This window comes from Brachyistius frenatus, unplaced genomic scaffold, assembly GCF_029030835.1.
Source record: "Brachyistius frenatus isolate BFR_SWC_R1_liver_20210118 unplaced genomic scaffold, ASM2903083v1 Contig_33, whole genome shotgun sequence".
Classification (NCBI taxonomy): domain Eukaryota; kingdom Metazoa; phylum Chordata; class Actinopteri; family Embiotocidae; genus Brachyistius; species Brachyistius frenatus.
The window spans coordinates 2,253,726-2,274,872 of record NW_027210632.1 but is presented as its reverse complement, the minus strand read 5'-3'; the positions used below and the strand labels follow the sequence as shown (position 1 = coordinate 2,274,872).

General features: G+C 41.9%; 1 protein-coding gene across 3 annotated transcripts in view; it reads left to right on the top strand.

Moving 5' to 3' along the window:
- chchd3a (coiled-coil-helix-coiled-coil-helix domain containing 3a) overlaps positions 1-21,147 on the top strand; it is a 68,893-nt gene that overhangs the window by 11,852 nt on the left and 35,894 nt on the right. For all 3 annotated transcript variants that reach the window (XM_069700341.1, XM_069700340.1, XM_069700339.1), the window contains one exon: positions 7,643-7,823. In XM_069700341.1, coding sequence (XP_069556442.1) covers positions 7,643-7,823 — 181 coding nt within the window. The remainder of the gene's footprint in view (positions 1-7,642; positions 7,824-21,147) is intronic.

Sequence of the window (21,147 nt, the reverse complement as noted above, 5' to 3'; positions counted from 1 at the left end):
CTGTGGCCTTTTGCTGTTTGTTTTTTCTTTTGCTCATTTGGTCACGTTCTTTTCCTTGTTTTGTTTGTGTGAGAGTGTATTCGTGCATGTGTGCTCATATTCCTAGTTAATAGTTTGGCAGATGGTATCACACGGGGTTAAGCCATTAAGGTGTATTCTCGGGTGCTCAGAACCTCTCGGGTGGACTTCAGCGCTGTTGGAACCAGGAAGCATCAGGAAGAAATCCAAATGTCACAGTGCTCAAACCAGAAAACATGAATGCCTAACAAAACTCATATGAAGCTTAATTTAAGTAGAGCAAAGCTGACATAAACAATGTGTTCAGATCGTATATTGTCAAATTATAGCCTGACGATATCAGGGTGTGACTTATCACGTGGTTATATCTGACACTTCCTAATGTAAATGAATTATAAAATCAGTAAAGACAATAGGAACTGCAGCCAGCGAAGTCTGAAGCTGCAAACATATTTCCTGTGGGGTTTTCTGTACGTTCTGCAGGACACACTACAGCTACTTCACTTCACTGGTGGTTTTTTTGTACATTTTTGTAAAGGGGCCCTTCATTTTTTTCTTTTGAATTAGCATATTTCCATATTTACAGTTATTTCTAATAACAATCTTCTAAATTCAATAGAATGTGTAGGAATACTGTGTGAAAGAATGTAGGCTCCTGCTTGGCTACTGCGTTATTATTCATCGTCTATATTCAGTGAAGTAAGCTACAATCACGGTGGAAGTTAAAGCCTGAGGCACTTTACCACATCATTTAAATTTCTAATGCAAGGTTGTTGGTCACATAATAACAAAAAGTAAAAATGTAACAGTAACATTGAACAAAATATGTCTGCGAGGACTATATAATGTGTAATTAACAGATGCTGACATACCACTATCCTCTTTTATGGACACAAATACACTTTTCTATTACTTTTCCATTACTGGAAGATAAAGGTGCTTTCTTTTAACAGAAATAAATTGGAAAAGTTTTTTCTCATCTTGGCTGTCAAACTAAAATAAATTGCAATGGAATTTCACCGTCCCACTGTGCAGGCAGTAACCACAGGGAGTTTTTGGTTGGTGAAAGCAAACAAGGGACAGTAATTGTGGCCTTTGCCATGTTGGAAGCCACAGCAAGCAGACTGACTGGTTTTGCTGAAAAATTTGAGTAAGGTCAAATATTTTGTGTGTGTATCATAGCTGACCATAGAAGACTGCATGGTGCCTCACTGGTTGTAGAAACCTGCAGGGAAACTGCTGCACAGCATGAATACAGGCAAATGGAAGAATATGGGAGCACCTGTAGTGAATAGGGAAGAACAAACACAAGATGCATGAGGCCAAAGTCTCAAGGTCACGTTCAACCTCAGCAATTGTTACTGCAGTTTGACTGTTGTTAGAATGTCCACAAGGAGGACATTTATTATCATGATCTTGCTATAGTAACAAAACAAAAACAAAAATACAGATTACAAAACAGAGATCTGGTAAACTGGAAACACTAGGACAGTAAAAAGTAGTAGAAGTTACCCTCGATGCTACCAGTTCTTTTAAAGCATGTTGGGCGTTTCTTCCCTGGTGTAAAATCAGATGATTTTCACACTTAATATACAGTAATTCCTCTCTGCTATCCAATGCAATATTGCTGTGTAAGGTATACGGTGCAGAGTTCTGGAGAATCTTAGGATTGGCGGTGTTTAGATGAGGCAGTATTTCTTCTGTTTTGCTAAAGGGCCATAAATGAACTCCGGAAATCTGGCTTTACACGTTTTGCTCTGGTATGATTGAAGCAAGGGCTCCGAGTTCTGAGTTCATTTGGGTGCAGCCTAAACTGATTTGTAACAAAGAACGGGTGCAGAGAGCAGATTTGCTTCCGCCGCTTCTCTGTGAGTCATCAGAGCAGAACGGCACAGAGAAGGAGGGATGAGGGTAAGAGAACTCTTCCACCAACCGATCTCTCCTCCCTCAGCCTCACACATCCCGTATCACCATTTGATCCCGTTCTTTTTCTCAGGCCTTCCTCCACTTTACCTTTCCTGTCTTGCCTATATATACTCCTTTCTGTTTTTTTCCATATGTCTTCAGCCATATGTTCTTGGTTCTCAATCTCCCCTCTGTATTTCTCATTTTGTTTTCTTCCATCTTTGTCATGTCCCCCCCCACACACCACACACACTCCCACTTTGTGTGCAAGGAATGCATGTGTTTGACTGTCCAACTCGAACACTCAAATGTTAGTTGCTGTTGGGAAACTTCTGCCTATTATTTCAGTATTTCAAGCAGCCTGTGTTGGCTTGTGCAATGTAATTGCATGTCAGACTTTTGAGTGAGAACACTGACCTTCTTCCAGAGCTTCTGTCTTCCCTTCCCGTTAACCAGTCCGTCTATTCAATTCTTTATTGCTCCAAGATCAGACACAGACAGATCGTGTAGCCCGCGGATTTATACATTTTGATTATTTTATCCTGTAGCATTATTAATCCCACAAAATACATACTCTGACACACACACACACACACACACACACACACACACACACACACACACACACACACACACACACACACACACACACACACACACACACACACACACACACACACACACACACACACACACACACACACACACACCAGCTCATTTTAAAAGGGTTACAAATGTTATTGAAAAAATAAAAAGTTCCTGATTTAACCAGAATTGTGTCTGAGGAGTTGTTCATCCTTCAAAATGTATCTGAAGCCACAACGGTCATCATAATATTCTTTATTTAGAACTTTAAATATGAGTTTACAAAGGACTTTACATGCATAAAAAACAAAATACAAAGTATATTTAAAGAATCCTCATGCAAAAAAAACCCTTATGCACTCAAACAATCAACCAGCGATGTAGCAGCTACTCTGACTCCAACCATCCCAAAAACCCGAATGTTCACCTGGAAATTAATGGAGAATATCATAGCAACCGGCTAGCAACCCCCCCCATTAATGGCCAACCAACAATCTGATAAACCTTATAGTAACCACGTACTGCCGATTGTGTGAAAAACATGAGAAACCGCTTTGAAATTCTCTGAACAGCTAACAACATTTCTCCGTGCCCAGTTAAACAACCAGATCAAACTAGAAACCACCTAAATCATGCTAACCATAAAAAAAAAAATCCTTTATCAACTACCGTCAATAACTGTCCCACTGCTTGGGATACCCTTGCACCTACCTACCAACCTGGAAATGCCCATCACATCTACCAAGCACCCCTAGCAGCCACACTTGAGTTTTATCCTTTTTTGACAGAACGCCACTTGATTGTCGCTCGAAGACTATTGCGATTATCCCTTCATAGTTGCTGATAAAGGATGAGTAAAAAAAACAACAACCAGACTTTTATGCTTTTTATGCTTTTTGGGGTTTCTTTGAAATTCAGTTTCCCACTGGATTGCTCTTTGTTTTGTTTGCCCTCTGTTTAAATTAAACTCTTTCACCTCGTTTCATAGCACCTATAGTCAGGGGCGGTGTGTGTGTGTGTGTGTGTGTGTGTGTGTGTGTGTGTGTTTTTTTATATGGGAGCGCATGTGTGTCAGGGAGAGTGCACAGCTCCATAAAATATTCATTGCCAGTATTCTGCAACATTATTCCTTACATCAATATTGCATTGGGCCTTTAAATGCTTTTGTTTCAAGACATTTGGTTGGAGCTTGCATCCTTATGTAGGTCTGCCAGAATCCATCCTGCAATGCTGTAGTGAGATACGTCTTGTGCAGATGACAGGTAGACAACAGGAAGCATTAACGGGTGAGGAGCTGAGGAGAGACAGATGACCACTGGTGGTGAGTTAGCGAGGGAAAAGTTCGGAGGCATGAATTAAAACATTTTCTTTTTTTTCTTTTGTTTTGGGGGGGGGGGGGGTATATATTTGTGCAAAGGTAATAATGTTTACCTTTGGATTACTAGAAGATAATGGCTAAATGGATTTGGCTTTTGGAGTATTTACTTTTGCTCATCATTTTTGACCCTGTCTGCGTTTACCTTTGTTATTGGAAAGCGTGTACACAAAGCCAGCCTTGACTACAGTCACTTTATGGCTTTCCATCTTTCCGTTTCGAAGGCTTGATCCAGTAAATGATCAAAACGCCAGCTACTTGGTCAAAATCATCCTCTTTCTACCCAATACAAGGCCAAACATCTTCCACTTATCTCGCGAAGAAGATGATATTTTTCCTCTCCCCTGCATAGGTACTATTCCCCCCCCCTCTCTCTGTCTGACTCAACCATTCCCCACCTCAAAGCCCCGTCTCCCCCCCAGTGCCAATCTTCTACAGTCGAATGAAAAATGCGTCCAATATCCCAGAGACAGGGCAATAATGACTGGAAAGGGATAGAGGTGAAGCAGACAGATAGCATCCAGCTAGTGATAGCAGTCTTTGCTTGGGTTAGCACTTGTGAGGAAGTCAGTAGAAAATACCTTTTTTTTTTTTTTTTTTTTTTTGCAAGGCTGTCTATTTTCTTGGCCACCTTTCTTTTTCTTGTCCAAGTTGTAGTTTTTGGTCACCAGATATTTGACCGTTTTGGGGTTCCTCAATGCAGATATGTATTGCTCAAAATAATATAAAATAAAACAAAATTTAAAAACAAAAATACTCTTAAGATTTTTCAACAAAAAGCATAGCGTTTGGATACTTTTCTGTTTCTCAATTTGGCCAAATGCCATTGCTTCACCACAACATTGGTTTTCTGTTGTGAATGCAAGACTCGTAAACAAGAAAAGCATCTGCACATCTGCCCCAGTGTCACAGCAAAGTGTTTAACACCCCCTCCAGTCCACTAGAGGGCAGCGTGTCAGAGTCACGGCTTTATCTCAGTGAAGTGTTAAAAACCATGTGATTTTAGGACAACGAAAACATGAGGAAAAGCACGTGGTTAGGATGAGAGGGAAAAAAAACCCCACCTTATCAGGGAAAAACAACGTGCGAACGAACAGACAAAATGGAAAAATACCCATTCACGTTGTCTTGTCCAGCGACGGTCAAACCCTGGCCATGTGCGTGATGGTCCATAACTTACGCCTTTTGCCTCTCCTCTAGCCTCCTTACAAGGACTTCACAGCCTTCGTACTTCGTCTCATGCGCTCCGTCAGCTGCAGCGTGTCATCAAGACACGCTGCAGGTAGAGATTGCAGGTAGACCTTAAAACTTCTGCCTACTTTCAACACATGAATTGAGTGGTTTTAGGAACAAAGCGTCATCGTTACATTATTTTTGATTTGTATTCTGCCAGATCCGTTTTTTTATCTGATCAAACTTTTATTTCTTTGAGATTTTCTTCTGATAGTTTAGATGAATGCAAACTGGTGGTTTGTTCAAAAACGACGCGTCCTGTCAAACAGGTTGGATTTGCTGCTTTTTCTAGCCCCCCCATGATACTGTCAAAATCCCTCTCTAAAAGCAAAGGAATCTCACTGAACACTGCCCCCTCCCTCCTTCCCTCCCCTCCTCCCACACACACACACACACACAATTATTTCATAGTTTCAGCACTAGCCAAAGCGTCTTGAGCAAAGGTAGCTTCGGTGCATTAGCAGTGCAGGCAGGGAGGCGTGGATCGTGGGGGAAATGGTGAATGTAAAAGGCCATTAAGAGGCTCCCCGTGTGTCTGTGTGCACGCGCGAGTCGGAGCCTGATGATGGATGGAGTGTGCTGACGTGTGCAGCCCAGTGGACTGTGAGACTGGACATGGCTGGTCTCTCTCCGTCCCCCTCCATCTCTTTTCTCCCACTCTCTGCCTCACTCCCTCTTTGCTTCACTTCCTCAGGGCCAAGCATGTCACGTCGCCACCGCTCACCCTCACTCCTTTCTCTCTCTCTCTCTCTCTCTCTCTCTCTCTCTCTCTCTCTCTCTCTCTCTCTCTCTCTCTCTCCTCGTCTAGTTTCGCTCTCCCCTGCTCTCTGACATTTAGTGGCGTTGCAGGGCAAACAGCAGCTTTAACACATCAGACATATTTGTATTAGGCCTACCTGTCGTCTGCTCAAAGCCAAAGGTACGGGACGGTAATCAGTTAAGCCAGTCTGTCCATCGCAATTCATCACTGTTGGAATTTGGGTATAGTCGCAGGTGAGTGAAGGGATAAATGAGATTTTTGAAATAGAATAAAAGATGGAAGTTAGCTCACTTTGACAGCTCAGCAGGTGCATGTAATACCAAGAAAAAAACAGAGCCAGAGTAGAGAAAGCCACACACAGCACCCCCGTGCCTGTAACTGTACACTTGGCATGCGGGGTGGTACATTTAAATCATCATAATGAGCAATGCACGAACCTGATGAGGCTGTAAATAAGCCATTTAACATTTGTCTTCATGAATACATGAGAAGTGATGGAAACAAAAGAAAAATGTGTTATTGTGATCCCCATTTAAAAACAAATGTCATTACAGGCATCGTACAATAACTGATGAGGTAGACTTCTTCTGAGGTGCACAGATGGTTAATTTGAATGTGAGGGAATTTCGTACAGAAGTACTTTCCTTTCTGGGAAATGCATCATGCAGACAGTTAACATTCCCAAACACTCTCAAGCATCCTCCTCCTCGTCCAGGTTGTCTTTCAGGGCTCCTTTTGGATCCTTCTCAGGCAAACATTTATTAAGATCTTTCATTCAGTCTGTCATAATTCATTCTGGCACCCGCTCTGTCTGTTCTGGGTTTATTTTACCTTTGCCATGACTGTTTGATTCCTCGCAGAGGAAGACTTTCAGGGTTTCAGGGATGTTCCTCCTTATTCAATCAAGCACACTGTCACAGAGTAGGGAGTGCGTTGCCAGGCAACTATGAGAACCCAGTGATAAGGTTCAAATGGTGTTCCTGTGTCTGCAGAGAGCTTACCAACTCTGTCTACATCACTGCTTCACAGGATTGATGATTCTTAATTTTGGCAAACACATTTTGTTACATATTGATAGTCAGTTTAACTATTAGAAATTGATATACACTGTCTGACAGGTGTCATCCGACTGTAATACAGCTGCTTTTTGACCCACTTGGGTCTAAAGTTTTACTCTTTTTTTCAATGTTGATTGACTGCAATGTGGTCCCCTCTTGGAATAGCAAGGACATGCACATGGATGAATGTGACATCAAAATGGAAATCTATATACAAGTATATTGGCCGTTTCATTAATATTGGTCATTTAATTAATTTTATAATTTTATATTAATGTGTTTATGTAATTCTAGATATTTCGAGGTTCTAAAGGTTGTGCAACAGGTTTTTACTTTCAGATTAGGCTAATTTTGGTTTGAAATTAATAAACAAAACAGGGCCGAGAAGTCCATAAATACAGATGCGTTGTCTAAACGAGTTGGTGTACTGTGCTGAGGAAAATGCAACATACTGTGGCCGGCACTTCTCCGTAGATTTAAAATTTGAGTCGTCAAGTAGGGGAAAGAATGGTGACCATGACATATCATACTCCTGTACTCTAAGGTGCATTATGATGGCGGTATATGCTGAGTGCAATCTTACAATGTAATAGGTTATGTTGCTTTACAAATCATACCTCTGCTCTATTATGTTTGAATGGTTTACAAGCTCGAGGAACCATGTCAGACATGTAAAATGTTGTATTTGTTGTTACTGATGCTGCACAGGCTAGAGGCGGAGAAGGCCCGGGCATCAGCGCAGGCTCAGGCTGAAGCCCAGTCCCAAGTCCAGGATGAAGTGTCCAAGATCCTGTCTGTGGAGCGGGCCATGGCCCAAGAGAGCCTCCAGCAGGCTGTTATAAGAGAGAGGATCACCACTGAGGACGAGAGGATCCGTGCTCAGCTATATGTAAGTCTCCCCACAAAACTGAGTGGATATACAGCAATTACTGTGAATTTTGATTTCCTGTACATGCCCTGGGATTACTTCTCACAGTCAAAACACATGCAGGTTAGAAGAATTGGCTTTTAGGCAGGTATGAATGAGTGTGAATGGTTGCTGTCTGTGTGTGAGCCCTGTGATTGGCTGGTTGCCTTTCCAGGTTGTATCCTGCCTCTCTCCCAAAGTCAGCAGCTTACAGCAGCATGTGACCTTCTAAAGGATAAGTAAGTTCACCAGATGGATGAAAATCTGCACCACAGTATCAAACAGACATTTTAATCATATGAACATATTCTTTTGTACGTGTCATGTGCAACAGAAGTGCCACCAGGGCGTACCCAATGAAATACAGAGACAAATTTATCCTGAATTACAGGCATATATGCTTTTCAAACAGGTTAAAACTGGTGATGGTTTTCCAGCTCCAAGATTGTAGATTTAACTGTTTGAAATATGAAATGACAGAATAAATAAAAAGGCAGACTTATATTAAATTAGACACAGACTTAAAATCTGTTTGTGACAACGTAAGTTTTGGTCGGTACTGTAATGACAATGCTGGCAGCTATGGCTACGGCATGGCGGCTGTGTCACAGAAAACATATGTCCAAAGTAAAAGCTCGGCAGTAGAAGTTCTGAAAAATTCCAAATAAAAGTTGGAATATTGTTTTTTTCCTTACCTTTTTTTTTTTTTCTCACACTCACATCCACGAATCACTCAAAATTGCTCCGTGAAACACTTTTAGGTCACGAACCACAATTTGAGAAGCACTAATTCACATCGTACAAACTCACAGGACAACTTCAGTTCACTTTTAACATCCTACAGTCTCAAACAGTAAGTAAACATCTCTATGCTGTAGATATTGTTGTCCTCTTTTAAATCCCTGCCTGTTCATTCTGCTGTTGTGATGAAATATACCTTCTATGGGCAGCCTGTGCCTTTGTTTCCTGTAAATTGCCCTTGTAAACATTGTCAGATGAGCATTTCTTAGCGCGCGCGCGCACACACACAGGCAGTGTATTGTTTTCAAAAATAAAACACATTTTCCCCGGAGTCTGGCTGCTGTTTACAAACCTATGCTATTGATTATATAGCTCATTTCACACGCTCATCGCCATAATAGAAAAATGAATCATTTTGTTGAAAGAGAGGGAGAAGGAGAGGAGCGTTGACGTGATTCCTCGCTGCAGGACAAGTGTATATGAGGGATTCCTCATTTGGAACGGTGCTCAGATCGAAGGCAAAAAACAAAGGCAAGGAGGGAAGGAGAGGGGGGAGGGGAGAGGGAGAAAAGGAGAGAGAGAGAGAGAGAGAGATATGATGTGATGGGTTTTTTCCTTTCAGCATCTGTGAAGAAAAGTGTTTCAGTCAGAAGTTTTCTGTAATTTCATTTCAGTTGTTTTTCATGAAGAGGGAGACGGGACAAATTAGGTCACACCTGCTTTCTATACGTTATGAGAAGCAGCATAGTGGGTGGTTTGTCTCACTGAAGTGTCACCAAGAAGAGTCCTTGTGCATATCATTGACTGCATCTCCCTGAAGTACAAATTCCCTGTTAAGAGAACTTTTCCTCCTATAAAGCTATCGCTTGTAGCCCCAAGGCTAACCTTGGGCCATGAGCAGCCTTTGAAACTACAGCTGGAAACCGCTGCAGTGACTTTACATTCAGGAACAGACAGAGTACGTGCACACAATCGTATACGGTCTTTGTTTCATTCTTTGTCTGAAACTTATATTTTCCTCATGAATCCAGTTGATAGTTTCTTTTCTCCCTCGACTTTGACTCTTTAAAGCTAAAGAATCATCGTCAGAGGGTTTTTCCTCCTTTAGAATTATGTATGTGTGTCTGTGTGATAATTTCTTCCATTTGAGCGTTCCTTTGGAGTGCCGGAGTTTTAATAGAATCCGACGGGTTATCAGTGGAGGCACAGCGCCGTTCGCACCACTCATGTAATTGTCAAGTCAAGACGCTTCCACGCAGCCAATGTTCTTTTCAACTGGAAATGGACTTTTGTGTTTTAAAAGACAGCCTCTTGCCTGAGATGTCTCCCAGCCATTGTCATTTCACTCAGTGTTTGTCAAACTCCAGGATTGTCTGCTACCCACAGTGAACTCATCTTTCATGAACTATAAAACATGTTTGTCTTTTGTGTGTGTGTGTGTGTGTGTGTGTGTGTGTGTGTGTGTGTGTGTGTGTGTGTGTGTGTGTGTGTGTGTCCACCTCCTGCCTGTCTCTTTTTACTCAAAGACATGAAAAAAAGGCCAGCTGCTAAGATATTCATCTTGAAATATGAGCATATGAATATATAGGCCTATAATTTTATTGCTCATTTTCACCTGAGTTGATTTTTTTTTTTAACTATCCCTCTCATCAGGTTCAAACCCACATCTGCACAAGGTACCCAGCAAATTAAATTTACTTGGTCGTAAAACACATAAGCATCAGTAATTGGAAGGCGAAACTGGTTCTGATTGCCGGGCAAAGTCAATAAGTTGATCGAGTAAGAGCTCCAGGGAGAAGTTATGGCCTGCTGTACTGAGCTCATAATCTGGTGGCTGATAGAGCTTTCAGTGATTTGTTCAGTGCTGTTTCCCGTAAACCTGTTCACACCTCATAAATCATCTCATAGGCTGAACTCATATGTTCCCCTTGACTAATTAACAGATTAAATCACACTGATTTCCTTCTTTCCTGCTTTTATACATTATTTAACTTGTTGATTGAATCTCACCGCACAGAAAGTGTTCCGATTACATTCTAGTGCTGAACACGCCAATCATTTTGATACAGCTTGTAATGAGAGTCAGATGGCATGCACATGCTTTAATGTGTTTATCTTAATTTAGCTGTGTAGCTAAAAAATAAAAGTGTAGCTCCACAACAGTGTAGTGTTGACAGTGTAGTGAGTGGTACACGTTATTCACTTTTTTTATTTTTTATTTGCGATAACTGAAACAAGTGAGTGTGTTTTGAAAACTGATGGATTTATCTTGGCCCACCGGCAGTTTTAGTGTCAGGAGAAATGACTGTTTTTTTTCTATAGTGTGGAAAGTGAAGAAAGTTGGGGAGAGTATTGACTACATGGGTAAACGTTGCATCAATCAATCTCTCTGTCTGTGACACTGTGGAGGACTTTTCTTTTCTTTGTTGGTTTAATCTGAACAGAAGAATGAAGGATCAAACATGACAGGAGACACGGGGATGTGAGCTGGAAGGGTTTATTGATATCTTAAAATTTAACATCAACTGCAAAAAAGAATTGGAGAAACAGAGAAAGGCTGTGGCAAGAAATCAAAAGACTGGAAATTATTTTCTTGTAAAAATGTAGTCTGTGTATATAAATAAATACAGTTTATATATATACCTAAAAAAAAAAAGGTTAAATGTGAAGTCAGAATTTGGATGCGGCGTTATTGCACCTGCAATTTCATTTCACTTTAAATTGTTTTAACTGAATGCGAGTTGACCTGAACCCTGCTCTCATGTTCATTGCCACCCAAAAATAAAAAACAAACCTTTGTTTGTGGCAGCTGTAGCTCTTGTGTTCTTTGTCCAGCCCGGTATTGATTTAGTGCCCCTCATTAAGATACAGGTCACGGTGAGCAGCAGGACCCCCATGCAGTCCCTCCTCTACTTCACACACAATGAGGGCAACGCCATGTGCAGTAAATGTCTCCCCACGCTCACCTATAATGGCCATAACCTCCACAACCACAGCGGCACCAATTACAGTGACACCCATTCTAGAGATTTTCCCTGAGGACATTGGGTCAGACTGAGGCCGAGCATCATTTAGTGTTTATTGATTTAGATTCTGCTGGTTTTGGTTCTGATTCTGAATTTTAGCGTATTCCATTTCTGATTTATGGTTAAGAGATATCAAATTATGTAGAAAACTAAACAAATCCATGTGAAGCCACCAGTTTATGATTATTTTTGTTTTTACAAAGGATGAGAGGAATATAAACATTTGTCACGCACAATGTGCACTGTTTCATGCTCATTTCACGTCTTGTATTTAAGTTTAGTTTCCCTGTGAATCCCCTCTTTTTAAAAATTTTTTTTTTATAATCACCAGAAACAAATATGAAGGGGTTGCCCTCCTTTTTACCTGCTCGTTAAACCACGGGCATGTCAAAGCAAACTAGTTCTCTACATCCACGTTATGCACCAAGCCAGTATCCAAACATGTCATCTCATCCATGTACGTTTCCTGATAAATCACACGTGCAGCCGCAGCCCTGAACAGAGTGTGTACCACCCTGGTGGGAATGCCTGTCTCTCAGACTTTTCCACCACCAGTCATTGCTTTCCCCCCATCAGGCTGACTGGCAGCAGCCAGCCAGCAAGTCTACCGGTAATTGAAACTTCACAGTAGTGTGGGCAGGGCTGTGTGTGTGTGTTGTCATCGCCACTGATGTTGGGTTTCTGGGGTTCTGTTGTCTGGGAGGGTGGGGGGGGGCATGTTCAGTGTCGGCGAGCACACATGTTCTGCCACTCGGGGGGAACCACGGTGAAGGAAAGAGGGACACTGGCATACACGTGGGGTTGACGTTCGTTAAAAGCGCGGCAGTAAATATGAGATTTCTGCATCTCATTATACCACAGTATGTCACATTAAAAAGTACAAAAAAATGAAAATACCACAAGCTATTGGAGGGATATAAGCCGACGTAATTTTTATTGAAAGATTGACATGTGAATGAGCCTTAGTTTTTGTAAAGTGTCATTTTTTGTTTCACTCTTTATTCTCTTGGCTGCTTGTCCAGAGCAGCAGAGGAAAAAAAAAAAAAAAGCTTCATCATCTTAGCCGGGTGTGGGAGAACTGTGATTGGTAGCTCCGTGCGTTCAAGATGGCCTCGTTGTGAACCCCGAGTTAGATAACCGGTCAATTACTGTTTGATTACAAAGCAACATAAGTACGTGATTCTTTTTATTAGATACCAGCTGACGACTAAGCAGAACAGACCAGGATATGAATGAGCTAAATTTAGATAACATCTTGTCTTCAGGTGCTGACAAATCAGGGGTTTCTGATGGAGATATACTTGCACAGGGCATGAATGAGTCATAACTCTCTTATTCACAGTGTACGTCCATCTGTCAGTTCACACGTGTGTTTTAATGAAATCGTAGACCTCCGCCGTCCCCTCTTTGGATTTTCAACAACTCCGCTCCCTGTGGAGCCAAACTGGTCCAGTGGTCAATCAATCACCGGCCATAGTGTTTCACCCAGACACAGGCTTTAACCCTGAGGCAGACTTTTCAATCAAACCCAGAGTCATCAATCTTTTCTTTGCTCCAAACACTTTGGGTGCGGCGATGGTTTTGTCTGCTGTTGGCAACTGGTTCAAAACAACCAAATCTAATGTTTACTTTTGTTAAGCTAACACTCTCATTGAAGGCAACTACTATGCATGTATATGCCAATTAGACAGTATCATTGTTTAGCCCACCGTCCTTGATGTAAATGGGGTGCTGTTTAACTGCATAGGAATACAGTTGAACTTTTTTTTACAAACTGCAGCCATCAGAAAGTTTAAAAAATAACTTCAATTGCCTTCATAAAGGATTTAATGTTTGACTGTTTTAGCTCTAGCAAGGTGTACCAAAAAAACAAAACCCCTGGGTTTACTGAATCACCTGCAAATTTCTGATCATTTTACTAATTAACATAGAAGTACAGGTTTTTGTCTTTCATATCATGTTTAAGCATATTTGGATGAGCTGAGGAGCACACACACACACACACACACACACACACACACACACACACACACACACACACACACACACACACACACACACACACACTCGCACTCGCACATACAGAGACACACACCCCAACCATACCGGCAACCAAACGGCACTCCAGGCTTGTCAGTGAATCCAGGCATGCCCCCCAAAAATATGCTCTCTTTGAGGTCTAATATCTAATTAATTATGGAATTGATTTCAGAAGGACCGCCAGAACGCTGGTTAGAAGGAGTTAATTAAGCAAATGACACCATAATGACTTGTGAAGAAAATGCATTGAATTTGTATTTCATGAGAAAAGTTGACGCCTTTGGAATGGGGGTCTTTTGGCTCCAGGGTTTTTTTTAAACCAGCCCCAAGTAGCTTTTGGTGGTATTACTCTTTAAAGCACCTGCGCATTAGTTTCACTTTTCAGACCGGCAGGCTGCGTCCATTTTTCTATTCAGTCTATAGGTACAGCCTCGTTGTAGTCCACGTACAGTATTTGTTCATTTTTGTCACTTTTGCTCAAAGCTACATGCAGCTTAAAAAATTGATGAGGCCCAAAAAGAGCAGAATGCAACATGTGCAGATATTGTGTTGAGAGCTGTGTTCCACCTATCAGCCCTGTAGTTGTTTATCATGCTTTTGTCGCTCCCTCACACACACACACACACACACACACACACACACACACACACACACACACACACACACACACACACACACACACACACACACACACACACACACACACACACACACACACACACACACACACACACACACACACATATATACACATCCCAGCCCGTAATGTGATGTTACATGATTTTTTTTTCCACCACCTCTGCTTGCACAGCCAGGGATAATGCAGCATACCAAAAATATTTGCTCGCTCCTGACACACACACACACACACACACACACACACACACACACACACACACACACACACACACACACACACACACACACACACACACACACACACACACACACCATGTCCATCCTGTCAGAGCTCACAGAAAATCAGTACCTACTCTTTCCTTAAACTGTGTTCCATTTGATGCTTGGCTGGCTTGAAAATGACTTTGGGTAAAGCTTAACATTTTTAATGCAACAAGCCCCCCGCCACCCCTTCTGTTCACTCTGGTAGTCCTCCCTTTTCCATCCCTTGCAAAAACTGCAGGCTCCAGCAAATGTCCAGCTTTTTCTTTTTTTTGAGGATCTTGTATACTTCAGTTGCGCACTGTTGCATTTTAGATACAGACGACTGGACCCGGCTGATAATGGACCGACAATTTAATTTCCCAGGTATTAAAGGAGACTTGCTGGGTTTTGAATTGGTGCCCGTTGGTGGTATTAAAAAAAAAAAAAAAAAGATAAAAAAGAACAGTCAGAAAGAAAAAAAAAAAGCATTTCTTTCTCTCAATGTATTATTTTTTCTCTTCACATCACAGAGTATATGGAAGATTGAGGGGAGAAAAGGTCCTCGTGTCTTTTACGTTTGAATCAGATAAAAAGAGCTCGTGGTACACTGTGATTTACATATATTTTGTATTTGCTCAGCTCGCCAAGGACACATTCCATCCTATCTTTAACTACAGTTCTCTGAGCTGCTGTACGAGTAACACCTGTCAGCATACTGGATTTAAGAGAGGTCTAAGTCAGTCTGATTATTATGAAGTTTAGAGAGATTTTTCACGTGTTTTTGCTCTGCAGATGGATCAGTGAAGGGGTTAGGATGTTGTGGGAAAGATCATAGATTGGGTTTAGACTTTAAAACTGAATGTAAAATCACCAACATGCCAGAGAATCTGGATTAGAGTGTTTCTCTCATTTGTGAAGCACAAAATGTTGCATCTTGATCATTTGTAGGGCCACACACTGGCATAGTATTAAACAGACCCCATGCAGATAAACATTTTTTTTTTTAACACTTTAGAAAGTCATTACTTATTTATCGCTTACAAAATAAAGCACTTGGTGTGAGATTTTAACTTATTTATTCATCTTCAAAACCTACTTTAGCAACTACACTAAAGCTTTGATAAAGAATGTGTAGAATGCCTGCTCTCTTTCTGGATATTTATGCAAACATCTAAGAGAATACGTTATTTTGCATTTTCATGGGGTTTTGTTTTGCTGTCGAGTGTCTTTCTGGCCGGAAGGTAACGCGCTCTATTCAAGTGAAATAAGTTTGATATTTACTCTTTTATTTTTCTTCTACAGCACCAAACACCATTGGTTCCTTAAAGAGAAAATCCTGCAGGGCACCGCTGATCATGTTGGCCCCTCTGTTTGTTTATTTACCCATTCATCTATGGCACACAATATGTCAGACATTATTGACTGGATGTGGATGGAAGTCATTGTAAGAAAGTCAATGGCATGACAGCACTACACTCCAACATGATTAGATTTTCATTGACAGATCCAAAAGTGAAGTTGCAATCACAGATCCAATAAGCAGACGCTAATAGTTGATTGAGGGAAAATTTACTTCAGCTTTAAGAATATGTCAGTGTGTGAGGTCGAGGTCTTCTTTGTGTTTGTCTGGATGTTTGTCTGTTTTCTCAATGGACACAGCACAATTAAATATCAGCTTAAACAAGCAGATATTCTGTCTGCACCACTGTATTTTTGATAGTTTCTCACTGGCATTGACTCTGTCTCTCTATATTCATTGTTATGCCCTCGCCGTCTCATCTCGGAGGATGTCGGCTCGACCATCCTTTACATATTGGCGGCAGTCCTTCACCCCTACCCAGGGTGTGGTGGCCACACGCCGTGCCAAGTATTAAGGTTATGCGGGAGGTTAGGCTCTAATTGGCAGTGCCTGTGGCTGGCACTTTGCGCCAGGTACTAACCCTGTCGGCTAATTGGCACTGCGAGCGGCTAGCGGCAGGGGTTGGATATGGCAGTGCTTCGATTGATGGATGGACACCGGTGTCGGCAAAGCTTCTTTTTCTGACAAGAGTGCTTGTACAGTCAATTTAATGCCTCAGATTCACTGGACAGTCAATGTATGTGTACATGCGTGTACATTTTGTTATAAAAATGTTGTAAATCTCACTAGAATGATCTTATTGTGCCATGTGCTTTCTCATCTTTTAGTGAGGCACTGATTTTGCTTATGGAAGCAGCAGCTACTTTACCCAGTAGCATTTCCAGAAACTGAAAAATTCCAAGCAACAACAAAAGATTCAAGAAGTATTTTAAGTCAGATTTTTCAGATGTACTGTCTCACCTTCCTACTTTGAACAGACATTACTGCTAAAGATACAGACAGCTGGGAAATGAATAGTCCCAACCTCTTTGCATTCTGTAGTGTTATAGAGTTTTGTCAGTAGATCTGTTTCTGATTCTCTCTTTTACTTGGCATATCTGACAGTTAACCAGCCAGATATCGAAGTGCAAAGGTTAGAAAAGCGAGCACCCCGAGTTCACCCCGACAAAGCACTCTCTGCGAAAGTGTGCGGCTCAGTTCAGTAGATATATTGGATGTGTAATATGACACGTATTTTCTCCTGAGCTTGTCCCTTTCATTTTCCTGGTCTTTCTCTGTGTTTTCCCTCTTGGCTCTGACAGGAGAGTGGTATTAATGAGGTTCTACGGAAGTGAACAGTCAGCTCAGCTAATGGCGCTAGAGGGAGCGATTTTGATTGAACGACGGAAAGAACTTCAACATATGGAGGGAAACAAAGATCAGACGGGAGTCAAGAAGGCGGTGAACGTCAGAAAATCTGGGTGAGATATAAAAGCTGCGAGAAAGTGGAAAGGTGAGAACAGATAGGGGAATAAATAGAGACGCGTGAGAAGAGCAGACAACAGAGAAACAGATATTGATTCACAGAGCAGTTTTCAGAACAAAGTTGCAAAAGGAAATTACAAAACAAACCAATCCACAGTAGCACTTAAAAACTACATTAAAAAAAAAAGTCAAATAGGAACTGTGTAGTACTGTGTAGAACTATTTAACAGTTTTGTCCTGTCTTATCGCCTTGAAGTTCTTTTTGGTGACAACTAACATTTAGTAAGTAGGGCATCAGGGAAATCGGAAAAGGCATATATTGGTCCGAAGAGTGGATTAGAGGTGACCCTGAATCTGCTGACAAGGGCTTGATAGGCAGAAGCTGAAGGTGGACTGTTGCCCCCCTCCCAGCTTTATCAGGCCTGGGAAGACCACCTGCTGCTGGGTGGAATGAATATGCATTAATCCGCAGCGCGAGCACACATGGCGGACATTATGCCCACGGTCATAATCATGCAGCCACTGACACATACGCTCTGATGTTCTTAAGCATGGACCTGTAAAGATTCACATGCTGCTCGGGTCTTCCACAAGGTCCGGTGTCAGCAACACATCCCGAGGCCGTGTCTTTGTCTCCCTGCACGTTTCCCGCTCTCATCTTCCCTTCGACATTCTCTCCTCACCTTCTTTATAGGTTATATAGCTATAGGTTGTTCTACCGTTTGTCAGTCCCCCACTAACTCTCTCATTAACTTTGCTCCCGAGGGACAGCTGTTGTCCAAAGGCAATATGGCTTTTTCCACTCTCAGGTCATTCACCGTGTCCTCTGCCTGTCAACTAAAGGAATTTTCTGCCATTGGGTTATGTATGTGACTGAATATATACGAGCAGTCTCCACACTTGTTTACATGTGCCACCTTCTGCTCTTTGTATCCATATATCCTCACTGATTGCTGTTGAACAGGTCAATAATTAATAATGACTGGAGGTTATATGTCCAGAAAAGGAAAATTCTTCTTCTTGAAAAAAAATAAGCAAATCATAGATTTTTGTGCTTGAATTTTAGTACACTTTGTCTTCGTATTTGACCAGTAGATCTCTGATTCATCAAGAGGCACGAGCTCTCATAATTGTTATCTTGTCCTGTGTAGGGGCAGCACTGTGTTGTTGTTCTTGGCTTGGCCTCACTGGTTTCTCCTACCTTCTTGTATGTCTGTATCCACCTCTTGGTGAAAGCACCAACGCATCTTCTCCCTCCTTTTCACGCTCAACCTCTTTGTTCCCATGTCCCATTGTTCTCTACGCATGCCCCCCCCTGTTCCCATCTTGGCCGAGACTTGCTTCATACACACCCTCCCCCCTCCCATGTCTTGGTAATGAACCCACAGCTCTTCATCTTTCCCCGTGTGTTGGACATGACAGATGACTGGGGACCTCCAGAGGTTCGCTCCCCAGGGCTCTAGATAAAGGCAACTCCAACCTCAAGATGATCAATCAATCGGTTTACACCATGGGCGCCTGATCAGCCAATTAATCAATCTGTGAGCTGAGCAGATGTTGTTGCTGTCCCTCAGCAGAGGAGCTGGCAGTGAATTGGTGGAGGTGGTGTCTCCAACAAAGGCTGAGGGGCTTGAAGTGTCTGAGTAGAAAGGAAAGGGATTTTTCATTTTCCTAACAGGATTTTAATCTTGTGCACTCACCGCTCCAACTTTCTGATCTGAAATCTGCCTTTTCATTTCTGACAACATCTTATGGACGCATGGCCCCAGTTATGATTGTCACAAACGGTACTGTTTATATGCTTGTTTACTAAAATGGTCTACTTTTGAAACATCTTCAGATTGGTGAGAGTTTCAGAAAATGATGTGAGCGTGCGAGTGGGCTGCCGTGCCTGGCTCAGCATCATTAAAGCCAGCTGGATCAGATCAAGCCCCCTGTTGACCCCTGTCAATGAACTACAGACTCTACGGACGCTTCATTTTAATGTGTCCTTAAACAGCCAGCAGTTTTAAGATACAGGCACAAACATTGAGACACCCACACTCACCACCTACACCTCTTGGCCTTTGGTCCCTGTCCTCGTCAGGTCAGCCCTTTGACCCACGAGGTCATGGTGTCATTACTCACCGTGCTAAGAGTTCCCCAGGGAAGGTAATTTGTTATGCAGCCTGTGGCGCAAGTGTATTTTTCTTCGATGACCAGGGCATGTTTCTAAAGTTGTACAAGAGTTTCTACTTCATTACATACCTGTATACAAGTTGTAGTTTTGGGATAAGCAAAACAAATCTAAAATTAATTTTATATTTGATACAGTTACCTTTAAAAAGTGTTTTTATTTTAAATGTTATTTATTTAAAAATGCTAAAACCAGGTTCAAACGAATGAAACCCTGTCGGTAACATGTACAGACAAGTAACTAATCCAATGGACAGTTTTGATAATCTGCCACTGTTTCTAAAGCAGGATCTGCACACTGCTGCCGTTGTTGGTATTTTCTGTACACTGGATTTCTTTAAGCGTTTTCAACAACTTTGTAAAAATTCAACTTATTGAACTTACAAGTTGGATTTATTTTCTTTTGTGGTCTTACTGCATACTTAAACATGATTTTGACAATTATTGTCTTGATCAAAAGACAAATCAGGCCTCTTAAAATGTCCTGTTGATTTATGATGCTTTCTTACCGCAAGCTAACTGCACCTTAAGTGGTCACTGTGCTTCAAAATGTTTGTTGGATTTTCTTAACAGCATCTGAACCATCTGCGATCAAGTGTTTGTCCTTTGGCGTTATCAGTCAATGTTAAGCCCATTAACTGACCGTGCCATATCAGACGTGATTACATCGCCCATAACCCTACCGTCTCCCGTGGAGACTAATGGCTAGCCATGAACCTAAGTGGTACTAGTGCTCAGTAAATCCTCTCGATGCTAATTAACCGGCCAAAGTGAATGGTTTCCAGTGGAGTTTTACAGCTACTGCTACAAGGACTTATGTTTTATTAGTGAAGCTAAGGGTAAATCGAATACTGCCAGTAAGGTCTGTGTTAGGTGATATCATTTTACACCCCATCGCTTATATTTGATCTGCCAGTGATGGCAGTGATAGCTTTTAACGATAGAGTTGCAATGGTTTTAAAGACAGTTATAGGGTGGGCCAAGATTCTTGGAAGGGATGAGTGTGAAACAGTTTTGAGTGTGTTGGCTAATTTTTGGCTTCAGAAAGTAAGAAACTGTTTTTCATCACGCCCCCTGACCTGCCCCCTTCTTCCAAACTCCCAACAACTGTCAAAAGAGGGGGAACATAAAAAATCAGTTCCTCCTCCAACTATCTTGTCATCCATATTCCATTCACACATTGATCCGTCTGTCTACACTACCTTTAATTTTCTGTGCTCCATGAACTTCCCATCCTCTCCCTCCATCCATCTCTAACCTCCCACATGCCACATACACCTCCACTGTGCTAATTAACACCAGAGCACGGTCACATTGTGCTGCCCTTTGACCCCCTCCCCCTCCCCCTCCCCTGTGCCTGCAGCATACAAGACTCGAGGCTTTGCGGCTTCTGTGTTAGTTTGTCACGGGGCCCTGTCGCACAAGTCTGTGATAGATGTGGCCTGGTGAACAGCTCTGACCCACCGTGCTGCAGCATTCGCTTGGATGGCGTAAGGGAGCATTGATTATGATGCTACTCGTGACAGGGGTGAATCAGGGCTGAGCTGATGGTGGCAGGGGGGAGACAACAAAAAAAAGGCCGAGGTTATGGATGAGGTGCTGTTAGTTAATGTGATGA